Raw genomic sequence first — 19,719 nt, 5'->3', positions numbered from 1 at the left:
GTTCTGTCGTAATGTTTCTCATTTAATGTAAGGTTTAAGGTTGCATTATTATGTTAAGTTCAAGTGAAGATCAGCCCCACCATCAGTATTTAGGGCCACGAGAATTTGGAGAGAAATCGCCGCAAGGGTGTGGTCCAGGGGTTCTTACCTTCCTCTTTATACTACTTCCTCTCCCTCCTTCCCTGAAGATGCAAAAAAAAAACGATATAAATTTTTTTTTCTAAATCTAAAAGAATGCGTGATTGTCGGGAACGGGCTAAAATTCATAATGCTTCTCTTAAAAAGGGAAAACCTATCATTATCTTCATTCGATCTCTTCCATCATGTAAAAGTCATGTAGTACTATAAAAACAAGAAGAAACATCTTAATTACGCTTACGGTAAATGTAGGGTAAAAAAAATTATATGCTTTGCCTGTATAGTAGATCTATAATAAAAGGCTAGACCAAACACTACTTAAGTAGACTTTTACAGAAAAAGAATTTAGATCTGTGTAGCATTCTACGGTGAAAGAATCTGCACTACAGTTGACGCCATACAGAGTATAAGAATTTAAATATCTCTGTGGAGCATTAGCCACAGTTTGGTAGCAAATAGTTAAAAGAGAAATGAAAGTAGAATTGATGATATAATTAATTTTGCTGTCGGTTGTAGAAATTTACTCTCGTTTTATTTTTCTTAAGTTAGGCTAATTATATATATATATATATATATATATATATATATATATATATATATATATATATATATACATGGGACAGGTAAAATGTTCTGTACACGAATTCCATCTATAAAAAGGAGCCCTACAAAAACACCCAAATGTGAGAGAGAAAAGTACTATATTTTCAGAGACTGCTGTCTCTCTCTTCAGGTATATGAATGAGAAAAGTTTACAGAAAAGTGGTATTTTATACCAAGAGATTCGTCCACAAAGTAAGCCAATTTAGGTCACCCCCGCTGATAATCTTCTTTAATCTTCTTAAGCGTTGGTTGAATGAACACTGCGTCGACGATATCTGATTTTCCAAGCCCCTTTTGGATGTTCATTACCTGCTTCTCTTTTATTAGGCTGATCCATCATTTTGACTCTGTACCGGCAGTTGCTGCTATAAATTACATGTGACATATTCCAGTTTATTCTATGGTTATGTTCATTTTATATGGTTTGAAAATAGCCGAGTTCTGTGGTCCATACCTAACTGACCGTTTTGTGTTGTATTAATCTCTGGGGAAGTGATTTACCTGTAAATCCGTGTAAGATTGGTCACAGGTCCCTGGCATGGGATCTCATATACCCCAGAGTCTTTTGGAGATGGCTTTTTGTTGGACGTTAATCAGGGATTTGGCTAAGGTATTTGGGTAGGTAAATGCAAAGGGTTGGATTTCCCAAGGGTGTGAGTTACTCTCTTAATCGTCTCCAGGTGGGGAATTTTATTTTATTGTTGGGTGTGTCTCTGGTCTTGTCTTAGGGGGTCGGTAGAAATTACGTTTGCTTTTTGAAATTGCTTTCTCAATTATATGGTCAGGATACTTTAAAAGATGAAAGTTGCTTGCGAATTAGTTCAAATTCTTTTTCCAAAAAAAAAAAAGGAAATCTGGGGAACAAATTCGTAAGGCTCTTAAGAATAGGTTGCTAGCTTACACCTATCTTGATAGTATTGTCATGATAGCTAAAAAAAGTAGTGAATATATGAAAGTGAGAACGTTGGTTTTCTGTATATGGTAAATTTGTATTCTGTCGTGTCTCTGATTTATTAAAAACATCAAGAAAAGGAATTTTGTTGTCTGTTTCCCATTCAACTTAAATTTGATGCTGGGCACTAATGTGTTTTAATTAAACGCATTAGTGCCCAGCATCAAAATTTAAAGTTGAATGGAAACAGACACAAAATTCCTTTTCTTGATTTTTTTTAATAATCAGAGACACGACAGAATACAAATTTACCATATACAGAAAACCAACCGTTTCTCACTTTCATATATTCACTACTTTAGCTTATCATGACAATACTATCAGATAGGTGTAGCTAGCAACCTATTCTTAAGAGCCTTACGAATTTGTTGCCCCAGATTTCCTGGAAAAGAATTTTGAACTAATTCGCAAGCACTTTCATCTTTAAAGTATCCTGACCATATAATTGAGAAAGCAATTCAAAAAGCAAACGTAATTTTCCTCTACCGACCCCCTAAAGCCAAGACCAGAGACCCCCAACATCCCAATATAAAATAAAAATTCCCACCTGGAGACGATTAAGAGAGTAACTCACCCCACCCTTGGGAAATCCAACCCTTTTGCATTTACCTACCCAAATACCTTAGGCCAAATCCCTGATTAACGTCCAACAAAGACATCTCCCAAAGACTCTGGGGTATATGAGATCCATGCAGGACTGTGACCAATCTTACATCGGATTTACAGGTAAATCACTTCCCCAGAGATTAATACAACACAAACGGTCAGTTAGGTATGGACAACAGAACTCGGCTATTTTCAACCATATAAATGAAACATAACCATAGAATAGACTGGAATATGTCACGTGTAATTTTATAGAGCACTGCCGGTACAAGTCAAATGATGGAATCGGCCTTAATAAAAGAGAAGCAGGTATGAACATCTCAAAGGGGCTTGGAAATCAGATATCGTCGACGCAGTGTTCATTCAAACCACGCTTAAGAAGATTAAAGGAAGATTATCAGCGGGGAGTGACCTAAATTGGCTTACTTGTGGACGAATCTCTTGGTATAAATACCACCTTTTTCTGTAAACTTTTCTCATTCATATACTGAAGAGAGAGACAGCAGTCTCTGAAATATAGTACTTTTCTCTCTACATTTTGGTGTTTTTATGGGCTCCTTTTATTAGATATATATATATATATATATATATATATATATATATATATATATATATATATATATATTATATATATATTGCATTCTTAAAAGTGAAGGAAAATAGATGATGAACACTTTGACAAAGTTCGTTGATCTATAAATAGGAACAACATTATTATAAGCCCGTTATCTTTTTCAGAAAATGCTTCGGCGTTATTTTCAAGAGATACTTTTGATTAGAGAGAGAGAGACAGAGACGGGGTTGGGGGGGAGAGGGAGGCTTGTAATGACAATAACAGCAGTAACAATGATATGACAAAAAGCCGTATGTATGGTCCCTGGATAAGTTATTCAGTTTCAAGTTAAACACTGACCGTGCTCTATATATATATATATATATATATATATATATATATATATATATATATATATATATATATATATATATATATACAGAAACAAACGAAATAGACATATCCTTCGATCATCCTTCAGAAAAAGGACTCGAGCATAGCAACTAAGCGGGACTTAAAAAAAAAAAAAAAAAAAACTAGGCTCCTGAAACGCCCAAAAGAGGGTGCTGGGTTCCACCCGGTATTATGCGAGGTGAGTTCCAGCATTCCCTCACGAGTGTCCCAGCGGCGGCGTCGTTTGGTATAAAAGGGATGCTGGGGGCGCCTTGGATTCAGTGTGAACGGCGCCCGTGAAATTAGCAGTTTGTAAGTCGCTCATAACTTTAATGTAGGATCCCTTTTCTCAGATGTATGTGTTCCTTGTATCTGTAATCGTTCCGAATCACAACATCATCATGAAGGCTCTGGTGAGTATATTTGTCTATGACAGTCATCCTATTCGACTGGGTGGTTTTCATAGCGTGGGGTTACGGGTTGCATCCTGCCTCCTTAGGAGTCCATCACTTTTACTCACTATGTGCGCTGTTCCTAGTCGCACACTCTTATTATTATTATTATTATTATTATTATTATTATTTTGGGACAGTAAATCCACGGTAATATGCCTGTTTGATTTTGTTATTTAAAATAGGCATATTATTGTGGATTTACTTTCTCATTTTATTGACTCAAGTGATTATGAGTTTTCTTTTTATTATTATTATATTAATGCGAATAAATAAAATTAAAGAAGTTGAACAGCTAAGGAAGAGAAGGGAGGAAAGGTACAATTCAGAAAGACCTGCAGTTGACTGACGGCTGATAGTGTGCCGCCTGTAGTGTACTGTATGCATTACCTACCCATGAAGCATTATGGATAAGTGCTGGAAACAGCTGATAGCTGACAGAAAAATGATGAAGTCTGTTATATGAAGAGCCATTTTATAAAAAGTAATAAAAAAGTAATGTTATCAGATAATCTTGCTATCGTATCACTTGAATAATGTTAACTCATTTCAGAAAAATTAGTAAGTCTGTTATATCAAGAGCCATCTAAAAAAAACTAATGTTATCAGGTCATCTTCCTATCGTTTCACCTGAGTAATGTTAGCTCATTTCAGAAAATTGCTTTCAAATGTTAGTTTTTTCACTGTACTGAAAAATGTGATGTTGTCAGTTGAAGGTGTTAAAAACGGGAAATCGAAAACCACAGGAGGCTCAAACGCCTTACGAAATAACCATCACAAGATGCCAAAACTGAAGGATTTTTTTTTTCCTCAGATTGTTCTCAGCGTGATTGCTGCAGCCTTGGCTGCTCCTGCCCCTGAGGCAGATGCTGACAAGGTCGTGGTAGCTCACCACGCAGCCGTTGCTCCCTTTACCTACGGTGCTGCTGCCCACCTTACCCACTCCGCTGTCGCTCCCTTTGCCCACGCCGCCGTAGCCCCAGCTGGTGCTGCTATCCAGTATGCTGCCCCTGTTGCAGGTCATGCCATTGCCCCAGCTGCCGTTTCTTACGGTGCTGCCCATCTTGCAGCTCACGCTGTAGCTCCCATTGCGCATGCCGTAGCCCAGCTGCTGTCCAGTATGCTGCTGCCCCTGCTGTAGCCCATGCCGTTGCCCCAGCTGCCGTTTCTTATGGTGCTGCCCATCTTGCAGCTCATGCTGTTGCTCCCGTTGCCCACGCCGTAGCCCCTGCTGCTGCCCTCTCTTACGCTGCTGCCCCTGTTGCAGCTCACGCCGTTGCCCCAGCTGCCCTCTCTTATGCCGCTGCCCCAGTAGCTCTGACCCACTCCGTGGCCCACCCAGTGGCTCTGCCCCCAAAGGAGGTGCAGGTGCCCATCACAACCCACCAAGTTGAGGTCCCCATCCACCAGAAGGTCCACTACGGCACCCAGACCTACGTCGCTGGAGCCACCACCTCCATCCACAAGCCCTCTCTGACCGCCCCAGCCATCGCCCCCCCATCCACCCTCTTGGCCAAGACCCACATCAACGCCCCCGAGGTCACCCTCAAGACCCAGGAGATCCCAGTGGAGCGCCACACCCCCAACTTCGTCGAGACTCCCTACCACGCCGGCACCATCGTCAAGTACACCCAGCCTGAGATCAAGGAAGTCAAGGTGCCAACCCCCTACGCCCAGCCAGTAGCTGTGCCCCACCCAGTGCCAGTGGCTGCTCCTTATGCCGTGCCCCAGCCCGTAGCTGTGCCCCATGAGGTCCACTCCGTTGCCGTCCACCAGCCCGTGGCTTACGCCCATCATGCCGCTGCCGTCCCCACAGTTGCCCTGGTCAAGGCTGATCACTAAGGACCCAGAGGCCATGGATAAGGCTGAGCTATTTTCGAAGTCGTGCTGAGAGCCAATAACTGAATCCACAGAGCCGTGGTCAAGGCTGATTAAGTCTTGAAGCGCGGCTTTTGACCTGCAGATATTCACGCTATTGAAGAGTTCCTCGTGATGTACAGTTGTATGATAGAGTCGTTTGTAAATAAAGAAATACTGATGATATCTCTGTATTTTTCATGACATTTCTGCAGCATTCTCAGACCATCCATCATGGGGTAAGTGGTCACAACATCTAAAGCTGATCAGATCTTTGCATCGTGTTGTCTAAAAACAAATCAGTAATGAAAACACTGGCGTGTTTCACCTAAAAAACAGCAACATATAATGATAACACTTAACCACTTCAATAAATCAATGGGAACTGATTCAAAGTATTGCTGCTCCGCTACAGAAATTGAATAATAACATTTCTAATTATTTTTAAAGAGAATGCAGAATTAAGCGATTTGATTATAATATATATAAATATATATATATATATAATATATATATAATATAGTGTATATTATTATTTATATACATATATATATATATATATATATATAATATATATATATATATAATATCTATGTATATATATATATATATATATATATATATATATATATATATATATATATATATATATATATATATATATATATATATATATATATATATATATATATATATATATATTTCATCCGCTTCTCTGGCTCGGCGATGTTTCTGAGTAACTGGCCAACATTCATATAGGGAATTTCTAAAAATCATAAAAAATGCTGGTGATCTTTTATTAAAGCAGGATTAACAGCATAGGATCTCGGGTCCAGGTCAAGCAGGGGTCGTAATTAGTGCTGGTATTATTTTGTAGGCGTAGTTCAATTCCAGGCCGGGGTCGTCTTTGGTTTAAAGTTGGTGCTGGTATTATGATCGAATTCTCTCTTCCTCCTTGAATAGAGCTTATTCATGGTTTTTCATTGTTAACTTAGTCCAGATAATGATGAAGGGGAGAACACTTGGATGAGAACTAAAAAGATGGAATCGAGAGATAAGTGGAGATCCAGGGACGATAAAGAACAGAAAATTCCTTAAAAGTGATGATGGATTTTCAAAGAGGCCCTCTACGGTGCGCAGTATTGATGATGACACTCATGATAATCCAGTTCGGAATTTTACGATTTGTTTCTTACTTTTTCTATTTATCTTTAACTTCTTTTTGTTATACTTCTTTTTCCTAGTAATGTTAGTTGGTTCTCTCAAATGACCATTTTCTCACCCAGAAAATTCAAGAGCGCTGTCTTTAACCTTGGTGTTTTGGGATTTTACGGTGTTCTCATAGCAGACCACAATGAAACTGCTTCAGAAAGGCTACAGTTGAGAAGTGCTATCAAGATCAAACGCAAAGGAAAGATGCAAGTGAATATCGGTGGTATTAGTCTAGGGCAGGGGTTCTGAAAATGGTCTATATCGACCCCCAGGGGTCAATAGGACCATCCAAGGGGGTTTATGAATGGCCAGGGGTCAAAAGGGGGTCGATGAATAACTTAAGTGTCGGAGAATTAAGTTCCATATAATCGCACATCTAAAGTTCCAAACATATTTTCTTACTAGGTGTTACTTTTTTTTTATCATACTGAATGTCAAGTACTAAACTAATGCTACTCAAATTGATTCTGACATTGTTTTTCTTTTCCTAATTATTAAATGTTAGTCTATGGGGTCGATAGAAAATTTGAAACTTCATAAAGGGGTCGTGGAGTTCAAAACCAAATCCCTTTTTCGTGGCTACACTTTTGGGAGTAATTAAGAAGGCATTCTTGTTATGGAGTAAGCATACTTCCTTATCTCCGAAATGCAGTCCGCTACTGCAAGAGGAAAACAACGTTTGAACATTGCTAGGCCAAGTGTTTCGAACTCGAGGGAGACTAAATTGGAAATTATTATTGCTAAAAAAGCTGTCTTTCTTCTATAATGACTTGTTTGTGACTGAGAACCATTAAACAACTCACACATACATGCAGGCTTGTGTGTGTGTGTTTTGAGTGTGTATGTGATACATACAGCATTATGAAATGCAAAACAGGGAGATGAATGAAATTCGTAAGATAAATTGATTCACATCTTTATATATAAAGGCATATCGTACAAAATCTACATCAGAAGAGGCTCTCGAGTGGCATGAATATCTGCGACATATAACCGGCTTCAAGGGCTCTAGTCGTCAGCCTTGACCACGGTGACTGCGGGGATGGCAGCGGCATGATGGGCATAAGCCACGGGCTGGTGGACGGCAACGGAGTGGACCTCATGGGGCACAGCTACGGGCTGGGGCACGGCATAAGGAGCAGCCACTGGCACTGGGTGGGGCACAGCTACTGGCTGGGCGTAGGGGGTTGGCACCTTGACTTCCTTGATCTCAGGCTGGGTGTACTTGACGATGGTGCCGGCGTGGTATGGGGTCTCGACGAAGTTGGGGGTGTGGCGCTCCACTGGGATCTCCTGGGTCTTGAGGGTGACCTCGGGGGCGTTGATGTGGGTCTTGGCCAAGAGGGTGGATGGGGGGGCGATGGCTGGGGCGGCCAGAGAGGGCTTGTGGATGGAGGTGGTGGCTCCAGCGACGTAGGTCTGGGTGCCGTAGTGGACCTTCTGGTGGATGGGGACCTCAACTTGGTGGGTTGTGATGGGCACCTGCACCTCCTTTGGGGGGAGAGCCACTGGGTGGGCCACGGAGTGGGTCACAGCTACTGGGGCAGTGGCATAAGAGAGGGCAGCTGGGGCAACGGCATGGGCTACAGCAGGGGCAGCAGCATACTGGACAGCAGCTGGGGCTACGGCGTGGGCAACGGGAGCTGCAAAATGGGCAGCACCGTAAGAAACGGCAGCTGGGGCAATGGCATGAGCTGCAACAGGGGCAGCAGCAGCATACTGGACAGCAGCAGCAGCTGGGGCTATGGCGGCGTGGGCAAAGGGAGCGACAGCGGAGGCCAAGCCGTGGGTAAGGTGGGTAGCAGCACCGTAGGTGAGTGGAGCAACGGCTGCGTGGTGAGCTACCACGACGTTGCCAGGCTCTGCTTCTGCTTCAGGAGTAGGAGCAGCCAAGGCCGCGGCAATCACACCGAGAACAACCTGTAGGAGGAAGAGCAGTGATGATTTTATCGATTTTTCTTAATTGCTGAAGTATTTTCTGTTGTTTTGTTGGGACTGGTTCTGAAACTGGCAGTATTCAAGCAGAATGGCTAACGAATCTCCAAACACAGTTATTTCGTAACATACTGGCACGCTGAGGTGCCGATTAAGTTCGTCAGAACTGTGAGAGGCTACCTTCTTCTAATAATGAGTTGCTATGATATGAAAGCGTTGGATAAGAATTACGTATTTGACTAAACAGTAAGTGAACTGAAGCGTGAAGCACTAAGTTCATAAACAGACACTTACGGAATATATATATTTATATATATATGACTGATAAAAAATGTTGTTACAACACAATTCCATCTCATAAAAGGAGCCCATAAATACGCCAAAATATAGAAAGTAAGTATACTATATTTCAGAGGCTGCTGTATGGGCATATGTAAGACAGCAGTCTTTCTATATTTTGGCGTTTTTATGGGCTCTTTATATATATATATATATATATATATATATATATATATATATATATATATATATATATATATATATATATGATATATATATATATATATATATATATATATATATATATATATATATATATGTCTATATATATATATATATATATATATATATATATATATATATATATATAGCACCACAAAGACCTAAGATATAACTTTGACACTTTTTCACAGCAACAAACGACCTAATTACTTAAAATCACCACCGTCGTCAAGGGGACCTAGCCAATTACGAGAGGAACCTGAAAGCGTCTCTACTTACGAGAACCTTCATGATGCAGCGATGAGAGCGACTACACTGCCGACCGAAGCGGCAGGTTCCCTATATATAGCCGAGGACAACCGAACCACGCCCCATCGGATGCCTCACCTCGGAGGCCAAAGCTGCCACACCCACGACGGGATCATCATCATCGTCGTCGTCCTCTTCTTCTTCTTCTTCTTCCCCGCGAAGTTCTCGAGCCTCTCCTCGGATCGGTCTGTCATCTCTTCACCGCGAAGTTCTGAGGCCTCCGTCTCGGAGTCGTTCCTGTTATCTTCTTCACCGCGAAGTTCTCGAGGCCTCCTGTCCTCGGAATCGTTCCTGTCATCTTCTTCTTCTTCCCCGCGAAGTTCTCGAGACCTCCTGTCCTCGGAATCGTTCCTGTCATCTTCTTCACCGCGAAGTTCTCGAGGCCTCCTATCCTCGGAGTCGTTCCTGTCATCTTCTCTTCCGAATTCGCCGAAGTTCCCCTGAGGGCCTCCTGTCGCCTCTAATCGTCCTTGCCGAGAACGCCTCCTGTCCTCGGAATCGTTCCTGTTGCTGAAGGAAAAAGATAAAAAAAAAACGAAGGTTCCGAAGATGGTACAGTAGTCGAAGATTCATCAGGTCAAAGAGCGGCTTTTGGCGCAGGAAAATCTAACAGAAGGAAGATGGTACATCACTCACTGGCCCATCTGTTCATCAGAGGTGTATGGGCTTATGTCAGGCTCTTAATTGAAGCTGGTCTTGGTCTTATGGAACCTGTAAGGTTATCTTATTGCGAAGAACTAAAGATATTCGGAGCAGATTTTGGCGAGGGGTCTCCGTTTGATTTTCCCTTCGTTATTTATTCAGTAATTTAATGAACATATGTCTTTATAGTATCACGCATAGCCTGACGATATCATTACTCATTGCATCCATAGGGAAGGTTATATAGAAGTGATTGACTCACTTTTAAGTGCCTCGCATACTTATGGCATCTAGGAAAGGTTGTATAGAAGTGACTGACTCATTTTTAAGTGCCTCGTATACCCTATTGATTTCATTACTTATAGCATATAGGAAAGGTTATATAGAAGTGATTGACTCACTTTTAAGTGCCTTGCATACCCTATTGATTTCATTACTTTTTGCTTCCTGGAAAGATTATATAGAAGTGATTGACACTTTTAAGTGACTCGTATACCCTATTGATTTCATTACTTATAGCATCTAGGAAAGGTTATATAGAAGTGACTGACTCATTTTTAAGTGCATCGTATACCCTATTGATTTCATTACTTACTGCATCTAGGAACAGTTACACAGAGGTGAATGACACAGAGTGTGGAGGAAGAGACGCCGACCTTCTGAGGAGCCCTGTACGTAGGCGTGATAGGCAGGCTAATATTATAGAGGTCTTCTACTCGCGCAATCAGTCCAGGGCACAGTAGCTAAAGTACGAATATGGCAGTGATCGTCGTCCTGCATTTTTCTTGGGACTCCTGCCAGGTGGACGAATGAGTGATGATCTTATCCATTCGTTGCTGTTCGCTTTATTTGGCATTCAGGATGTTTAATCCTGTTCCTCTTTTCATATTTGGTCATCCGTACTATCCCTTCAAAAGCTTCCCTCAGAACATTTTGCCAGTTCGTCTATGTAGACACTTACTGGTGAAACTCTTGTGACAGCTAAAAAAAACTTTCGTCTCCAAGCTGTTGGTGACATTATGTTTGTTGTCTATAGGTATTATTATTATTATTATTATTATTATTATTATTATTATTATTATTATTATTATTATTATTATTATTATTATTATTATTATTATTATTATTATTATTATTATTATTATTATTATTATTATTATTATTATTTGGGAAAAACTCTATCGCCAGAGTATATATAATGTTCTAAGAGGTCCACAACAATAAAAATTGTAGCGAGTTCGTGTATAATTGAAAATTATACACGAACTCGCAACAATTTTTATTATTGTGGGCCTCTTAGAACATTATTATCATTATTAGTAGTAGTAGTAGTAGTAGTATTTCTTATAAATTCACAATCTCGTGAAAATCAGTTTGCGTAATAAATCTACAATTATGTAGTAAATTGTTTCTGCTTAAATTACAAACGCAAAGCCGAAGGGTGTTCCTCACCATTTTGTATTTTGAAATGGTCGTATAGTTTATAATTTCATTATTACCGTTGTTGCAGATATAAGGAGACACGAATCCTTCTCCGCAATGATTGTGCCATGATGAATGTCTCTGAGATGGAAGTTATTGCGAAGTTACCCTGAACGCCCGAGTTTAACATTGAATAATTTATGATTCTTTTGTTGATTTGGTTTCTCCTTGGGTAGTTTATCACTAACTCGGGAGTAAGCCTACAAATAGGTCTGAGAAAGGTGTTTCGCGTTGAGTTAAAGATACAGGAATTTTAGGATACGATATTTATGATTTACTTATTAGAATGAAAATGTAAAAATAAATAAATAATGTGCATGTTAAACAGTACAGAATAATTATTTCTAATATAATATAGGGTATTATTTAACATGCAGATTATTTTTTTTTCTACATTTTCATTCTAATAAATAAATCATAAATAGCCTCTCCGAAAATTCCTGTGACTTTTTAGGGAAACAACAACGACAAAAGTAGTTTATAGGCTTACTCCCAGAGTAAGTAAAAATGTGCATTATATGCAAAGCCCAGAAACTTTCAGAATCTGACGGATTTAACGTCCAGGAAAAAGGATCCGCAATTTTTGAGTTACATAAATCGAGCTTCGTATCGATTCTTTTGGGTGGAGAAAACGATCGAGTTTGCTAACGGGTTTCTGAAAGCGATCTTCTTAAAGCGCCTGGTCGGTCGCCTGATAAGAAAACCAGTCTGAAACGAGTCGTGAGGATGAATCAGGACAACCTTTATATGATATGGGAAGTTTTAAACAAATGATAAGAAAAATAAGAATGATAATTTTGATAAATAGAAATGTTTCAACACGAGATACAAGAGTTTTTTTTAATGAGTGAACCAAGCAACACTTTACAATAAGAGAATGTTGGGTGAAATGAAAAGGGATTTATTTCTTATTCCTCATACCCTGGAAAACTTCAAACAAAACAAAAAAAAGTAAAAGAAAAAATAATCCCAAATGACAGTGGGCAAAAAGTAAATACAGCGAAGATTTCTTTTTTATATACTCGCCATTTTCTTCTTATTCTTCACTCTCCTGGCCCTTAAATTTTTCAGGATTTTCTAAAAGAAATACTTGTCATTTCGATAGATAGATAGATAAATAGATAGACCGTTAAGTTCAGTTCGTCTTTAATTAATTCATATCCAAGATACTTAAGTAAAGAATTACAGAAATTTAAATAAACTGAAGTTGGAATATTTACATAATTACGTCAAACATTCATGATAAATTACCCTGGCACGTATATTTTCATAATGCATAACAACAAAAACATAGATAGATACATAGATTATTAGACGGGGTGTGGCTTATTTCATCGAAGGCCTCCATTTTCTTTCTAGAATGTGATATAATTTTGACATATCACTGATAACTAATATCTCTCTCTCTCTCTCTCTCTCTCTCTCTCTCTCTCTCTCTCTCCTGGGGAATCATTATAGTCTACTGGTCCCCAACTTAAGTCGCTGCTTAGGATAACAGAGATGCAAGAAGTCATCTGGAAGTGAGACCCATTTCTAAACGTCCTCCTTTGAGACCGAACCTAGGACCTCTAGGTAGAGAAGCGAGTCCTAGCGAACCTTCTAGAATCAGCGGATAGGGTTCCTCGTTCCCAAGCGCTCACTCCACAATTGCGGCCACACTACATCATTCGCGAGATGTGCAGATCTTTATTCACTCGTTTTTTTTTTACAATTTTAATCGTCTGAAGTTTTGCTTTACTGCATAGTACTTCAAAATGCTTATTTGAATTCTTGTCCACAACCCTTTTCTGCAACAATAACCCCGAGAAACAAGAGATGTTTTTAGACTGGATGTTACAAAATATTTCAACTTTATTTTCAACCATCTCCCTTTGATATCTCTTTCATTGGAATTAGACAGAGCCATGTAGTTTTACTTTACGGTAGAGTACTTCAAAATGTTTATTTTAATTTTGATTCATTGCCCTTCTCTGCAACAGGTTAAATAAAAGACGTTTCTAGACTGGATGTTACAAAGTATTTCAACTTTATTTTCAACCATCTCCCTTTGATTTCTCTTTCATTGGAAATAGACAGAGCTATGTAGTTTTACTTTACGGTAGAGTACTTCAAAATGTTATTTTAATTTACGTTCATTAACCTTTTCTGCAACAGTAACCCGGAGAAATAAGAGATGTTTCTAGACTTGACGTTACAAAATATTTCAACTTCATTTTCAACCCTCTACCTTTTCATTTCTCTTTCATTGGAACTGAGGCAGAATCATGCATATTAGCTTCGACATCCATCGCTCTCCAGGTTACCAACATTCTTCATTTTTCAGGGCTAGCCTTATATAATCCCCCAGTTTTCCATTAGGGGATTTCAGGGTCTCTAGAGTAACGTCATGGTCTAGCGTCGTCTTTTTCTTTTTCTTCTTCCTCCTGGACATAATAGGAAGCGTAACCAACCGAGCAACTTATCGAACCTTTTCATAACCTTTGGTTTTCTCATGTCCGTCTTTCTTGTTATTGGACGTTCTAGAAGTATACAATAACATTGTATTCCAGTCAGCTTCTTACGAATCATGACTCTTTTGTGTCTCTTGCAGTGTTTACGGACAATAAATTTCAAATCAAGGTTCTGTTGTCACATTTTAAGCGCTACAATACAGCTATGACAGTTCACAGTTACAACGTTATTTTTTTCTTTATTTAGAAATATGTGATAGATGGGTGACCTTTCTTCAGGAAAGGAATGCATTTCAATACGTTCCAAGATAAACAGATATATAAAGTCATCATTGCAGCTCTCACCTGTTAGTCATATGATAACAGCATATATGAATCCGAATACTCACATATGTATAGAAATCAGATTATCTCGTGACTATTCATATTCGCATATATCCGGAGAATGAAGAACAATTTGCTTGCTTCCACGATTACTTGCGAAGTCTAGGAAACTTGCAACATCCGATCGATTTTCGGTCTTTCTAAAGGTTATTGGTGTTAGGGACATTACTGTTTTTCTTTTGGGGGGGAGATGAGGGAAAGTGGGGAGTTTAATGTTTTTTTCAGCCCCTTTTTTGTTAAGGGAAGCAAATTATGACTCGAAGGATAATGGCAGGTAAAAATTTATTCCTGTTTTAGTTTTCTGTAAAAGAAAACTATTGAGATATATTTTTGTCTGTCGGTCCTCCCTCAGATCTTCAAAACTACTGAGGCTAGTGGGCTGCAAATTGGTGCCTTGATTATCCACCCTCCAGTCATCAAACTCACGTTAAAGTTAGCTATGATGGTGCGTCTGAACAACACAGGCCACTACCGGGCAGTGGCATAAAGTTTCTTGGGGCCGCGGCTGAAAGTTTCACACATACGAATTTTTTTATTTTTTTGTTGTTTCTTATTTTTCTTGTCTTTGGTCCTAACATCGATGGGTGCAGGTCTGTTCAACACACTTCCCCCCCCCCCCCCCCCCATGATGCCCTTCCCAAATCCTTTTCTTCCCTAATGACGTGATCATTGGCATTGGACGAAGGGCAGCCACGCCCTTTTGATGGCAAAGGACGGGAAGGACTGCTCTCGTTCTTTCCAGCTGTGTTATACATTGGAGTTCCTACAGTATACGACTTCTGAATTGGCTTTAGAAGATTGAAAAGGCTAACAAATGCTGTAGGTCTCTCTCTCTCTCTCTCTCTCTCTCTCTCTCTCTCTCTCTGTGTGTGTGTGTGTGTGGCTCTCTCTCTCTCTCTCTCTCTCTCTCTCTCTCTCTCTGATACGCCTTGTAACTAGTACGACGTAGGGTATCCATGCCTATTTAGAAGATGAGAAAAGTCATACAAAATTTAGATCAACTACAACTACCCTCCCCCCCCTCCCCACCACACCCTACACCCCACTACACCCCCTTCACTCTGACACCCAGACCCACCACTCACACAAGGTCAGGGCTGTGGCGGTGGTGCATCGGAGCTCCTCCCGAGGTCTAAAAAAAAACTAGTTCCTCCTCCACAGCTCAGCGAAGAGCCCTTTTTTTCGTCGTACGAAGATGGTCCGGCGTCCGTTGGTCCGTCACCGGCTTGTTTTTTTTATTTTTTTTTTTTTTTTTTTTGGCTCCTTACACAACCGGGGGAAGATGGGGAAGACAGGGAAGATGGGGAAGACAGGGAAGATGGGGAACACGGGGAAGATGCGGAACATGGGGAAGATCCATCCATATAACCAATGAAAAACAACAATGGCACTGACTCGACCAAAAAGAAGATGTGCTCTATAAAAAACAGTATAACCATATATTTCTTTAGTATTTACAAGGATTAGGATTAGGATGTCTGAAAGACTTGTTAGTCCATCCTAAAGAGGAGACATCGTGTGCTTACTTACCTCTATAGGAGCAGGTTTTACTGTTCATTCATAGTGTTCTAATGATTTTGTCTAGCTTTCTTTTAAACTCTTCCACACTGTTGCTGTTTACAACTTCTGGTGGCAGTTTATTCCATGTGTCACGTATCTTTATTTAGGTAATGATTATATTTCTCTCCTATTCCCCTATCTCCTTTTCTGGAGAGAGAGAGAGAGAGAGATGCTCAGTATTGGAGTAATGTAGGTGTAACATGCTTAACGTTATGTCCATATATGTATTGTAATCTCCGATGAGGTCACTCTTCTGAAACGTACGTAAACTGATAATGGAGGGCGAGTTGGACAAGCAAGACGCTCAAGTGTCCTTGCAGAGAAATCTTAACCTAAAAACCCCTTCTGGGTGAAAATTGTGATTTCAAAGGGATCGTTTGGAAGTGCTGCTGTTCACCTGGTCTGAACTCTCGTATGTTTGAGTCATCGTCTCCTTACTCCCACGTTGGTCGCCGGCCAATTTCATTTTCACTTATGTCTGCTGATCTTAATAACTTGCGAGCGAGAGAGAGAGAGAGAGCAAAATCTTGAGTCGTTCCACCTGACCAATTTGACTCGGCAACTACTAAATGGATCTTGTCGCCGGGAGAGACGAGATTCAAGAATAGGTAAAATTCCCGCTTTTACAGGATGGGGTGTGGTCCTCCGAATGGTCTGGTTATGACCATTTCTTCCTCTTCTTCTTCCTCTTCTTCTTCTTCTTCACTTAGAATAAAGAGGTGGCAGAATAACATTATGCGCTCTCGGGGTTTTGATGAATCGTAGTGAAGTAATTGTCTTTTAGATATTGAGAGCAGAAATTGTGACGGCGTTGTCATGCTCCTTTTAAGAGCTGAATCATTGGCAGTAAAGTAAATACAGTGTATAATAAACTTCGTTTCGCTTATTGATATCTGAATACAACGACGATGATAATAATAATATACAGGAAAACAATAACAGATATTTCTATATTTTTTAAGCATATTTTTGCACTTTTTAAGGATTTCTTTATCTTAATTACATACAGTAGTGGAATTATCATGGCCACTGATATTGCACGAATTCTGAATTGGTCGAACGTATCTTTCCTCCTTCGAATCAAAGCCCACCTTAAATCCAATAACCGCTCTTCTGCAAGAGAAATAAAATGCACAACACCACATCTTGTAGAGCCACATGTATAAACCAGCAAAGCATCATTGCCCGAGTTTTAATAGGGAGAGAGCTGTTAGAAACAGTTACTGTGCGACCCTGAGATGGAATCGTTGCTGCCCGTTATTTCCGGGTTGTTTATTGATAGTTATTGCTCTTGGTATGTCTCTTTAAGCTGTAGGTACGTGCATCTGCGTTCGAGCGCCATGTGGATTCTCCATCGTAGCTCAGCTACTTGGCACATATGTTTACATACACAGAAGACGCTTACCTAACACACATTCTCTCTCTCTCTCTCTCTCTCTCTCTCTTTAAAAGCAATCCATATAGAGTCAGTCACCTGTCAGTTTCTTTTTTTTTTATCCATAACTCAAACTGTTCAAGAATTACTCCAGAAACAAGTGCATAACAGATTTTTCGGATTTTGCAACACATTTCTCATCCCTAAAAATCCAAAACTCGAGTAATAGCATTTCTCATTCTTAAAAATCCAAAACTCGAAAGTAATAGAGGAATTTCTTCTAGTGACAACAAGAAAGAAAAGGATGTTATGAATTTTTTTCTTAAATGGCCGTGAAAGGAAGGACCCAGAAGGCGTGGTTGCGCGTAGGACGCCCAACAGGATATTCTTCTCCCTTTGCCTGAAGGGTCACACAGAAATGGCGCTACAGTTCGATGGATAATGGTGTGGCAGGCAATATGTGTGTGTGTGTGTGTGCATACGACGCATCTCCTGATCCGGGAAGAAACTTTCAAACTAATCCTTGTTGTTGTTGTTGTTGTTGTTATTGTTATTGTTATTAGATTGAACTAGCTTTGTGTCAGCACGGGCTCTTGCTCGCAAGAGTGCAAAGTAAAAATTTATCTTTTCCAAAGATGGCTTGGGACGAAATAATAATATCTCTATCACTGACGGTTCTGTACTGGTAATCTGCCACGAAAACGACAAACATTCCTTTCCCATTTTACTCTGTAGAGTCGTTAAAGTTATGCATCATTGCATGCAACTTAACTAGGATTTTAGTTAATAAACTGCTCCTTTAACAACTGACACAAAATTTTGTTATGGATAAAAAAAAAGGTTTGTTAAGTAGGTCTAGCACAAAAGTTTGTTACTTAGGTCTAACACATTTGTTACATAGGTCTAAACACAAGAAGAAGAAGAAAAAGAAGAAGAAGAAGAAGCTGTAAGAGACCTCTCTCGGTTCTCCACAAGGTCTTGGGACCTTGGGTAGGGGCGGGGCCGGTAGGTGAGCTCATGAACATTCCGCCATAAAGGTTTTAAACTCAAATAGCTTTTAACTATAAATTACTTTAAATTCACTCTCGCTGTCACACTGGGTGTCTTCAGTGGTCTAAAGAAGCGAAGTTCCTTCAGCAACAGATCAGGCTAATCCCTTAGTTGACTTCCAGAACACTATACACTGAAGGGGACTTAATCATCATAAAATCACCGAGTTCAACTACACTCAGTTCAATCTCGTCATCAAGCAGTGAGCAAGTTCGTAAAGTACGCCCCCCCTTTGTTTCTGTATTACTTCTAATCTTCCATTTTTATTATTTTTTCCCTTGGATTTCACTTTCCACCAACCGGTTTCTCGAATCACTGTCACCCTCGGTAGGCGCGCTGTAATCTTGGCTTTGCCCTTGAGTTTAACGTGGGCCAGTTTAAAGGATGCACTAACTTCGTATTACTTCGAGAGTAACGTCCGCCAGATTTGCTGTTAGACTTTGTAACGTTAAAATAGCGAAGCATTAGTTTTAATTTGGTCTTCGTTTTTGTTTTTTGTTCTGGCTTCCGTAGAACATAGGTGTTCCTCTTGCTATTTTGCATTTTTAACAACATAATCAACAATACATTAGGCCAAAAGTTCCAGCTTTTAATCAGTTGAGTAACGATGATTAAGAATATGAATCCGTGTGTTTTTTAATTTATTTTGTTATTTTTTTATATTTTTATTATTATTATTATTCTTTTTTTTACCTTCGGGGAGGTCGAATAAGGTCGGAAATGACGATGTTTCCTGAAAGCTAAAGTTATCTACCAGCCCCGAAAATCTGTAATGTGAAATATTTGAAATATACTAAATAGAAGGCTGCAATCGTTGATGTAACTGGCATTGACCCATGACAGTAGCATGCGCAACTATTAACTGAGACTGGAAGGTGAAACGAGAGAAATAATAAAAGCTCTAAACTGCAGTTACCGCTTAGAGAAAAAATGAGAAAAGCATTACCAAAAAAAGGACAAATGAAAGAAGCACGAATAAGCAAGAGTAAAGCCATCAATGAATTACCTGTTAGAATAATGAAAATCATATTTAACATGTAAATGAAACGGGGAAACGCATAATCGACATTTTTTTGTGACTGTATGCTCAGGAAAAGAAATGCTTACTAAATCAGCTTGTTTTTATTATAGCCGGATGGTACAACTGAAGATATCCTTTTTGTTCTAACTGAAATTTGACAACCTTACCCAAACTTATAAGCAGAGGTACTGCTTGGAAAATGTTACCTGTGAAAGATTACTTTAGTTACTACAGATTTTATGAC

The 19,719-nt window shown here is 39.6% G+C and overlaps 2 protein-coding genes and 1 pseudogene across 2 annotated transcripts; 1 reads left to right on the top strand and 2 right to left on the bottom strand.

Annotated features, from left to right (window-relative positions):
• Positions 1-3,638: 3,638 nt before the first annotated feature.
• LOC135200765 (calphotin-like) lies at positions 3,639-5,740 on the top strand (annotated as a pseudogene).
• A 1,926-nt stretch (positions 5,741-7,666) lies between these two features.
• LOC135200761 (calphotin-like) lies at positions 7,667-9,634 on the bottom strand. Its single transcript, XM_064229381.1, has 2 exons — positions 9,482-9,634; positions 7,667-8,686 (listed from the first exon to the last, which is right to left on the bottom strand). The coding sequence occupies exons 1-2, from the start codon at positions 9,491-9,493 to the stop codon at positions 7,775-7,777; spliced, it is 924 nt and encodes a 307-aa protein (XP_064085451.1). The 5' UTR covers positions 9,494-9,634; the 3' UTR covers positions 7,667-7,774.
• Positions 9,586-16,763, bottom strand: LOC135197909 (uncharacterized protein DDB_G0283697-like). Its single transcript, XM_064225145.1, has 2 exons — positions 16,657-16,763; positions 9,586-10,021 (listed from the first exon to the last, which is right to left on the bottom strand). The coding sequence occupies exons 1-2, from the start codon at positions 16,761-16,763 to the stop codon at positions 9,586-9,588; spliced, it is 543 nt and encodes a 180-aa protein (XP_064081215.1).
• Positions 16,764-19,719: the final 2,956 nt, after the last annotated feature.

Source organism: Macrobrachium nipponense, chromosome 23 (assembly GCF_015104395.2).
Source record: "Macrobrachium nipponense isolate FS-2020 chromosome 23, ASM1510439v2, whole genome shotgun sequence".
Taxonomy (NCBI): Eukaryota; Metazoa; Arthropoda; class Malacostraca; order Decapoda; family Palaemonidae; genus Macrobrachium; species Macrobrachium nipponense.
The sequence above is the reverse complement of the archived record's forward strand: the minus strand, read 5'-3'. Positions and strand labels throughout refer to the sequence as shown.